General features: G+C 39.9%; 1 protein-coding gene across 1 annotated transcript; it reads left to right on the top strand.

Annotated features, from left to right (window-relative positions):
- The first annotated feature begins 7497 nt into the window (after positions 1–7497).
- On the top strand, positions 7498–8202 carry LOC131632824 (uncharacterized). The gene has a single exon (XM_058903553.1). The coding sequence runs from the start codon at positions 7498–7500 to the stop codon at positions 8200–8202; it is 705 nt and encodes a 234-aa protein (XP_058759536.1).
- Positions 8203–10403: the final 2201 nt, after the last annotated feature.

Raw genomic sequence — 10403 nt, 5'->3', positions numbered from 1 at the left:
TACCTCATTCTTATACTCTCTTTAATCAAGTTCGTCAGCAAACAATGAAATGAAATCAACATGAATTAAAATATCATAACCATATGAATGCTTAAGTATCATCACGCACTACATGAATACCGTCAATAAACTGAGTTTCTTCGTAGAAAAACAAAATAGAAATACAGACTAATCTGAAACACTTGAAACATAAACAATCACAGTAACAAAAAATTGAGTTTTCATCATAGCAACAAAATATGGAAATCAAACCAATCTAAAATAGTGAAAACATAAAATACATTTGCAAGGATGCTAATACTAAATAATTTACATTTCTACCTTTATGTTCGGAGGCAGGGGCAATCCTTCCATCAAAGGAGCTCTTAAAAGCTACAAATCTTGAGTACATCGTGAACCTTCTCGAATCAAACATAATGGAAAAAGGAAATAATTAAGGAAGCCGCAAAAAGCTTGAACCTTCTCGAATCTTGAGTACATCTTTATCACACAATACAATTATTATATAGAATCAAACTATAATGGAAAAAGGAAATAATTGATCACCTTAACTGTTCTTAAATATTGGTTTAGACTAGTTGTTAAAGCCAGATGTTGAGATTAAGGAAGCCTTTAGAACATTGAGACACTGCATCATGCAACCCAAAAATAAGTCAAATGTCAACATTGATGTTGTAATCAGAAATAGAATCGATACCCTCAACTTGGGGTTGAAGTGATTGAATATAATTAATTATTTCATCAATATATGTGAGCATATACAATTACAAATTGTCACATGACACAAATATATGAAAATGTAAGCAGAGAAAACAGAAGGTGAATTAAGTGTTCAAACTCCGTTCACGAGCTTCATCCAATATGATAACAGAATAATCGCTTATTTTTGGATTGGCTAGACTTCGCGAAGAAGAAGGTCATCGGTTAAATACCTAATTGAATAGAACCAAATCGACACAAAAATTGAATCAAACCCTAAAAAAATTTCATCGTCATCTCCCTCATTAACACAAATTTTCCATAAATTATGTGAAGAAAGAAAAAGAACACAGTATTCAGTTCATCAAAAAAGCCATAGTTGCATTCATACAAAAAACCCTTGAAACTTTGTTCATCATTTTCCTATCACAAAAACCCTTCATAATCGTTGAGAGAGAAGAAAAGAGATTAAAGAAAGAACAAAAAATTCAAAAAGATCTCACTCTATTTTGAAGATTCGGAGCTAGTTTCAAGAATGTAACATCATCATCTTCATATGACGATTCAACCTCAGCGTCATCATCAACATCGATCTTCAACAACAACAACAATATCGTCATTAGTTCAACGCTTAGCAAGATCATCATTCATCACCAACAACCAACACTCATGACTTCATCTGATTCAACTCAAAACGCGATCAACACATCATCTCGACCAACAACAGCCTCACACAGTAACAGACAACCCGCAACAACAACGATTCAAACCCATATCTGAGGCCTCCGCTACATGTTCATGAGAAAGTGAAGAAGGGTTTCAAATCAGACCAGAATCAAATTACAAAGGCTACCGTTCGGATCGAAGCGAGGAGATCGCCTCCGTTTTGAAGAGGCGGTCGCCGTTTGACAGTGAGAGTAAGAAATTGAAAGAGGACGATGTTCATCATTAGTGAACCAAATCGGAGAAGGGACGAAAAGAGCTATCCGGAGAAAGACGATGAAAGTCGGTCGCCGCTCTAGTGTTCATCATTACTGTTGCACCCCAAAATTTGCTCTCTTTATTCGAGCTATAAGTTATCCAAGACGTTTATTTCGTCATTCAAAAAGGGAAGAAAAATAATAAAGAGTTTTCATGGTTTTAAGGAGATACAGCGTGAAATGTGGTTTATACAGTAAAAATATGAGAAAATTCACAAGTCTTTTCTGGAAGGTGCTATGAGATTGATTCCCGCGTTCCGCGTTGCCGGGACTATTTTGTTGTTCAATGCATCTTTCGTGATCAGGTCAAAAGCTAATTCCTCAAGGAAAGTGGTGAGAATTAATTGTTTCTGAAACTTTGGGCTCCCCGCTCCACTGTCTTGTGGATATTCAAAAATTCACATCTCCTGGTTGGATGACCGTCTTGAAGCGAGACCTATGTCAAAAGTTCTGTCTTGAGGTCTACTTCATTTCGCTTGTTAGGTTCGACAACGTATTCTATGAAGAAGGTCCTCAAATTTGCAAATTACCTGAGTTGTTACAGTGAAAAATGGTGCTGAACCGCAGGTTTTCGGACATAAAAAATTCATATCTCACAATCCGCTTGTCCGATTCCCTCGATATTTTAACTGTAGCTCCGTGTTACTATTCCCGACATTTCATATGTTTGGACCTTCGACCAATTACGCACTGAAAACGCCCATAATTTTGAAGAGCGTCGCTACCTTTCGGTAAAAAATGTGTTTTCGGGTATGTCGCGACAAGTTTGAAAATTCATAACTTCTTCGAATTTTATCGTATGAGGTCCATTCCGGCGGCATTCTCTCGAAAATTTCGTTATCTTCGATTCTTCGTCACACGTGCTCTTTCAGATTTCAAGCCGAAGTTTGAGTTTTATCGAGTTCTTTGAGCGGTACGCACAAAATTCTGCACAGTCGCACCAGATGAACCGATATTTCTCGTCATTCAAACGCGCATAAATTCCTCACCGTTTGTCGGATTGAGACGATTCTCGCGGCTACGAGTCACAAATCTGATCATCTTCGCAGTGATGTTCGTTTTATTTCCGAATTTCGCACCGAGTTACATTTTCCCGAAAACGAGCAAAAAAAGATACGTCGGGGGCATTTTTGACACTTCACCACATACACTATATAAACTAATTTTCCCATTTTTCTCTGATAATTTTTCAATTCAACCAAAATCTCACAAACACTTTTCTCTCGTGCTCCTCCAAACTTCTCAAATCAAAACCAAAAAAACTCTCCAATTTTATCATCAATCTCATAACTAATTCAAGAGCAAACCAGCAACGAAAATCAAGAACCTCTCATCTAGTCGGACCTATCTCTCTCCGGCGAAGACTGAGGTACCGCCATCCAGTACAGAGCGGTCTCCTTCTGTCCGAGTGTTTCACTTCCGACGAAGCTCCTCCGATTGTGGTGGTTGCTCTCTCTCTACGATCGTTGCTGTCCAGCTTCCTTCTCTTTGTTTCGGCGTGTGATTCTGTACGGTAACCTCTTTTCCCTTTGATTCGATTTATTCTCCTCGTTCGGTAATAGTTCTTCACTTAATTTCCAATAATTGACGGTAATAGAGTTGCTGTTGGTAGTTCACAAAGTTGATAGGATTTATGTGGATTGCTAATAATCAGTAATCCTTGTCATTGCTGTGTTGAGGATGCCGATGATAATCGATTTTGTTGATTGTTAGGTGCTCGATAATTGAGTGTTATTGAATAAATTGTTTAGGAACACTGATAATTCTTGAAATTGGTTAATTGCTGCTACTTTTAATAATAACGTGTTATCCTGGATTGGTGTGAAGCAATTAAGCTTAATTCAGGGTATTTGCTGTGTGTTGCTATTTGAAACATTATTTTGTTGAACTGAGTGCCTTGTGTTTAAGATTCAATGTGGATAGTCCTTTGAGTTAGATCTTAAAACTAAATGAAATTGAATATTTGTCAATTGTCGGTGAATTAGAGTGATGATGAGTGTATTTGACTTAGTTGTGGGACCGATTGTTGTCGTTTTTCTTGAACTGAATTTGTGTGTTTGTGGAATAATTGCTGGAAGTCAGTGGCTAATGGTAGTTTGAACAAGAGAATGACTAGAAATTGATAATAGAATAGTTTAGTAATGCAGAATTTTGGCTTAATTGAGTCTCGTTGGGTTGATAAATAGTGCAGAATTTTGGATGGATTAATATTGTAGTCTTATCTTGCTTGCTAACTCATAAAATTGTTTTGAAAACATGTGAATAATATGTGGATGAGTCTTGTTTGGTTGATAAATAGTGCAGAATTTTGGATGGATGAATATTGTTGTAGTCTTATCTTGCTTGCTAACTCATAAAATTGTTTTGAAAACATGTGAATAAAATGTGGATGAGTCTTGTTTGGTTGATAAATAGTGCAGAATTTTTGATGGATTAATATTGTAGTCTTGTCTTGCTTGCTAACTCATAAAATTGTTTTGAAAACATGTGAATAAAATGTGGATAAGTCCTAATTGTTGATATGAAATATAACATGGTTTGTGAAGTTAATTGGGTCTGTTTTGTACATGAATAATGCAGTTTTTTGTTTGTGTAGTTGTTGGTACACTCTAATCATTTTGTTGAGTCAAGGGAATGTAGAAACTAAAAGAATTTGCGATATATTTGGCTTATGATTAAGTTGTTGATACAAGATAGAAATGAAGCTTATTTGAATGATTAATTGGTGCTTTTAAATGCTCATTTTTTCTGTTATGACATGCATGCTATCTTTTTTTTCCCTTCTTTCTAAATTTCGCAAACAGACGCGACGCGTCGGCTTTCATTGAATTTGTCATATCTTTCTTACCGCTTTGAATTTTTGCAAGTATGAATAGTGTTTCTTGAGTGGAATATGATGTTTGGAACTGTTTGAAAGCTTTATTTTTGGTTTCGGCCGACCTTTTTCCACTAATTTTGTTTCTGCCCCGTCTCGAAAGTCGCGCCTCCGGGCCGATTTAATAATTTTCGAGTGCGTTTTCGAATTCCTTGACACGTTTTATGGTGACCGTGTAGTTTTTGTTTAATTCTGATGACTTTTATTTTTTAATGGTTTATACCGTTTTCACTAGTTTCCAGATTCAATTGACATGCGTAATTTTTCTTCAAATTTCATTTACATTCATATTCTTTTAATATTTGCATACTCTTTCTATCACGTAGGCTACTTAGGTCTAGTTCTGCATATCATTTGTGTGCATGTGGTTTTGTTCTATCATTTTCAATTTTGCCGCAACTTCAGGTTGCGCTTTTGTTATCTCTGACGCATTTGCTAGTGTGTGCAAGGTACATCCGAGAGTTCCTTATTTGATGCGAGCTGCCTCGTGTTCCACTTTATTTGTGGGACACGACACTTTGATGATTGTCTATATGTACCGTGTGTTTGCTTGTAGGTGTCGCACGATGGTGCTGATATATGACTCTACGCGATGTGCGATTTATTTTCGCGACGTCACAGTGCTTTGATATTTTGCTTTTACGGATTCTTGATGTTGCTTATTGCTTGTGGACAGTTGCTATGCGGTATTCCCGGATTTCTCTGCTTACGCTTGCTAGCTCATTGCGGACTTGCTATCCGTACGGTACTGTTCCTTCCCTTTTACTTATTCGAGTACCATATCTTGCCATGAGAAGTAGGGTAGGCATGCAGCATCATATTTGCCATGAGAAGTAGGACCTAGGCATTCATCTGGCCAAGCTATCAAAAGAGGCTCTGTTTTTGTTTGTTTACAGTTTTCAGTCTATTTCCAGTTATTCGTTTGTTCAACCGTCTCGGAGGACTTTCCCCGTGGACGGTAGCTTCGGAAGACTTTCCCCGTTAGCTAGAACGTTTATTTCCAGTTATTGTCTTGTTCACCCGTCTCGGAGGACTTTCCCCGTGGACGGTAGCTTCAGAGGACTTTCCCCGTTATCTAGAACGTTTATTTCCAGTTATTGTCTTGTTCACCCGTCTCGGAGGACTTTCCTCGTGGACGGTAGCTTCGGAGGACTTTCCCCATTAGCTAGAACGTTTACTTCCAGTTATTGTCTTGTTCACCCGTCTCGGAGGACTTTCCCCGTGGATGGGAGCTTCGGAGGACTTTCCCCGTTAGCTAGAACGTTTATTTCCCGTTATTTTATTGTTCAACCGTCCCGGAGGACTTTCCCCGTGGACGGTGGCTTCGGAGGACTTTCCTCGTTAGCTAGAACGTCTCCCTAGTTCCCAGGTCACTACTTCGGTAGTTTGCTTGCTTTACGAGCTGAGCTCGTTTGTGTGTTGCATTTGCATTGATTACTACTTCGGTAGTTTGTTTGTTTCTCGAGCAGAGCTCGATTGTATGCCATATGTTTATGATGCTTGTTCACTATCTTCTTATCTGCGATGCCTGTTCGTATGATATCTTTGTGATGCTTGTTCACACACTTGCACATGTATGCCTGTTACATGTTGTTTGCGATGCCTGTTCGCATTTTTATTCGTGATACTTGTTCACACTTTCACATGTATGCCTGTTACATGTTGTTTGCGATGCCTGTTCGCGTTATCACTTGTGATGCCTGTTTACACACTCACATTCGTGTATGCCTGTTACATGTCTGTTTTTTTTGTTTGCGACGCTTGTTCGCATGTTCTTATTTGTGATACTCGTTCACATGCCATGTTTGCTAGGATCTTTGTGATGCTCCTTGTTTGCATGCTCCCTTAGGGTGCTCGGTTCCGTTTCGCTAGGAGACGCGAGTCGAGATAGAAACAGAAACTTTTGAGCTGAACTACGGCGCTCTGATTTCTCTATCGCACATTGGAGGTACGTAGGCACAGGGTACGAATACCCTAGCGAGCGAACTTTTCTTTTTTGTTGTTTTGATTGACCTTTTCTTCTTATCTTGTTTGCCTACTATTTGCATGTCTCTTGTTATCTATATATATTCCATTGCATGTTGCACATTGCATGATACACACACACACCCTTAGATTAGAAAACTAGCAAGAAGGGATCCCGTGGAGTACCACGGACGTGAGGGGTGCTAATACCTTCCCCTCACGTAACAGACACCCTTACCCGTTCTCTGAGACCGGTGCTTGTTATATGGTTTTCTTCGATATTTTCCATTCCTGTGCGTAGGATAAATAGATGTTCGATGGCGACTTCATTGTATTTGTTTCGATGAGTTCTCCGGTTGCTTCAGCTGGCGACTTCACTGGGGACTATCCGAGTGTCGTTCCTAGTTCTTGCTTGATTTCCTTTCTGTGGTTGTTTGTGTGTTTACTGCTAGCATCAATGTATATACTGCTTGCATGCATTTGCATCTATGTGTTTATCGCTTTCTTTTCTGTGGATGTTTGTGTGTTTACTTCTGGCATCATTTGTATATATTGTTTGCATGCATTTGCATCTATGTGTTTACCGCTTTCTTTTCTGTGGTCTGTTCTCATTGTGTGTGATATGTCGTTGGTTCAGATTTGAGGTCGGACCTTTATTTGGTCTGTTCTCATTAGGCTCAATGTTTTGGTATTCTGAAACGACGGCGGACCTTTGATCCTAATACTTTTGGGTTCTATTCAAACATGGTACAACAAGAGTGGTTTTTTGGTGGTTATTTGGTTCTTGGTGTTCTGTGGCAGTGTTAAACCTTTGATCCTGATACTTTCGTGTCAGTACTGGCAAATCAGCGCAGCATTGTCCAGATATATGATATGCATAACATGTTTTTTTGTCTTTTGCATCATTTTAACATTCATGTTTATTATTTCCAGGTGTCCATCATATTGATTCTAATTTCGAGCAAAGGTTTACCCAAGATGAGTCCGCACAAGAGTCGCAATGTTGGATACAAATTCGTGAAGATTTCCTTGGGGGCATTGCCAGCTTTAGCTGAGAGGTCTCCGCCTGCAAACAAAGTTGACTTTGAGAAAAAGTATGGGAAGATACTGGATATTCTGGACTCTCCTCTGACAAAATACCAGGAAAGGGGAATTCACACACTCTTGCAGTTTTACGAGCCTTCTTTACGTTGCTTCACTTTTGTGGACTTCCAGTTGTTGCCTACCTTAGAGGAATACTCATATCTAATGGGAGTTCCAGTCAAGCGTCAGGTTCCGTTCTATAATACTATGGAGGTTCCTTCGTCTGACCAATTGGCGCCTGCTCTTTATTTGAGCCAGTCGTGGGTGAAAGCTAATTTTGAATCTAAGGTTAACCGTTCTGGTTTCTCCTTGGAGTGTTTGTTGAAGGAAGCTCATGATGTTGCTGACAAGGGAGCGTGGAGGGGGTTCAATGCTTTATTGGCCTTATGTGTCTATGGGATAGTCTTGTTTCCCAACATACCTAAATTTGTGGACATAAATGTCATCCGTATTTTCATGACAGGAAACCCATTTCCTACTCTCTTGGAGGACGTGTATCATTCAGTGCATTCTAGAAACCATAAGGGAAAAGGAGGTGTTATGAACTGTTGCATTCCATTGTTATACTTGTGGTTTAATAGTCATATGCCTTGCAAATGAGCTTTCGTAGCTACTCGAGATTCCTTGACCTGGGCGGAAAGATTGATGGGATTAAGGGCTAAGGACATTCGCTGGTATACTCCAAAGTTAGATTGGAAAGATGACGAGATGGTGTCTGAGTGTGGGGAATTTGATAATGTTCCTCTCATAGGAGTTAGAGGTGGTATTAATTATAACCCATGTCTCGCTGTGCGTCAGTTGGGTTTTGCTCTGGTTAGTCCTCCCGAAGACAGGTTTGTGAAAGAATCCTTGTACTATGATGTATCGCAAGACACCACTGAATTGCTGAGAGCTATCAGAGCATGGTTTAATGTCAGAGTGAGAATCAAAGCGGATTTGGGGAAGAGAGATTGCATTGCTCATCCTGATTATACGGAGTGGGTGGAGAAGAGAGCAAAAGACAATGGGCTTCCTTTCCCTTTTGAGGACCCTTTGTACACGCATGGTCCTGATTTTCCTGTTGATATGTCGGTGGGAAAGTTTCTAAAGACAGCGGATGCCAATGAACGACTTCGTAAAGAGAACTTGGATTTGAGTATGAAGTTGTTTGACGTCAATCAAGAGAAGAAGGTTCTGGCAGGAAGGCCAAGGTACAAAAGAGACAACGCGTTGGTAACACTGTTGTTGATGAGGTTACTGAATTAAAGAAGGCGTTGGAAGAAGCTGAATCCAGGTATTTAGAGAAACAACGGGAACTTGACGAAATGGCGGTTTCCAAAGAGGAGTTGCAAATTCAACACGAGGCGGAAATAGCGAGTTTAGCGTCATTGCTTCAATGTAGTGATGAAAGAATCGATGAAGGATATGCACAGAGAAAGAGGCTACAATGTCACCTCCAAGGAAGTCAAGCCCGGTTAGACAAAGTGTTGAAAGAGAATCAGACTCTAAGAGATCAACTTCAAGAGAAAGACGAGATCATTCGAGGGCTCACTCAGAAGTCATATCAGTGATGTTCGGGAGTAGTGTTTGATGTTTGTTTTCTTGTTGTTTTGATATTGATCACCATCAGGCTTGTTGATGGGATCGATTTTTGGGTTGGATCTTTGTTTGAAAATCTGTAATGAACTTCTTGTATGCCGTACTTTTATGATTATATGATATGTTTGTTCTTGTGCGGAATCCATTACTTGGTCTTATATTTTGCTAGAAATTACGAATCAATGTGTTGAACACTTGGAAACATTAAACATGTCGCTTGCATTCATATTCATTCACTTCATACATTATCATGCATACATAACAGGTGTTCCATATATTTTCTTGTTAACTGATTGGGCTTTTGTTCAACAGCAATTGCTTCTTCACACAGTTACGGTACTCGAGGCAATCAGAGGCGACAAATGGAACAGATACAGGAACAAATGGCTGAAATGCGAGCTCAGCTGATGGAACAGATGAACACGCAGATGACTCAATTTATGGAGGCGTTGGCTAACGTCACCAGAGGTCAAGAGGATTTGAGAGTTCTCGTCGAGAATTCTAGGAGAACTGAGAATGATGGAGGACAATATGGGTTGTATGATGATGTATCTGGACGGATTGAGAACAACCATGATGAGAACGAGTTCAGGCAACATGCCCACGTGCCTTATAATCCTTTCACCCAGAATCAGGGGTTTCCGCCGCCGCCTCCGTCTCGTCTCCTTGGAGGAAGAGGTCGTCATAATCGGGGAAATCAAGACTTTGATTTCGAGAATGTGGATCAACTGTCGAGGCACAGTGCTGAAGGTGTGCAGGATGATGGTGGTAAGATTCGTTTGATTGAGGAACGTCTCCGAGCTGTTGAGGGTAAGGGTGTGCTTGGTATGGACATCACTGATCTAGGATTGGTTCCTGGCGTAAGGGTTCCTCCAAAGTTCAAAGTGCCGATTTTTGATAAGTACAATGGGGCTACCTGTCCCATGACGCATGTTAAAGCGTACTATCGCAAGATGTCAGTTTATTCAAAGGATGAAGGTTTCTTGATGCACTTCTTCCAGGATAGCTTGGCTAGAGCTTCCTTGGAATGGTACATGCAACTTGAGCGTGCTCACATTCATTCATGGAGAGATCTTGTTGAGGCTTTCATTAAGCATTATCAGTATAATGTTGACATGGCGCCGAATAGAACTCAGTTGTAGAGCTTGGTTCAAGGCTCTAAAGATTCATTCAAGGAGTACGCCTAGAAGTGGCGTGAGCTAGCTGCGAGAGTTCAGCCGCCA

Source organism: Vicia villosa, unplaced genomic scaffold (assembly GCF_029867415.1).
Source record: "Vicia villosa cultivar HV-30 ecotype Madison, WI unplaced genomic scaffold, Vvil1.0 ctg.001024F_1_1, whole genome shotgun sequence".
Classification (NCBI taxonomy): domain Eukaryota; kingdom Viridiplantae; phylum Streptophyta; class Magnoliopsida; order Fabales; family Fabaceae; genus Vicia; species Vicia villosa.
Note: the sequence above shows the minus strand (reverse complement) of the source record. Positions and strands in the feature narration are given on the sequence as shown.

Excerpts from the sequence above, each read along its gene's own strand:
- LOC131632824 (XM_058903553.1), top strand. The coding sequence starts at position 7,498 with ATGAGTCCGCACAAGAGTCGCAATGTTGGATACAAATTCGTGAAGATT.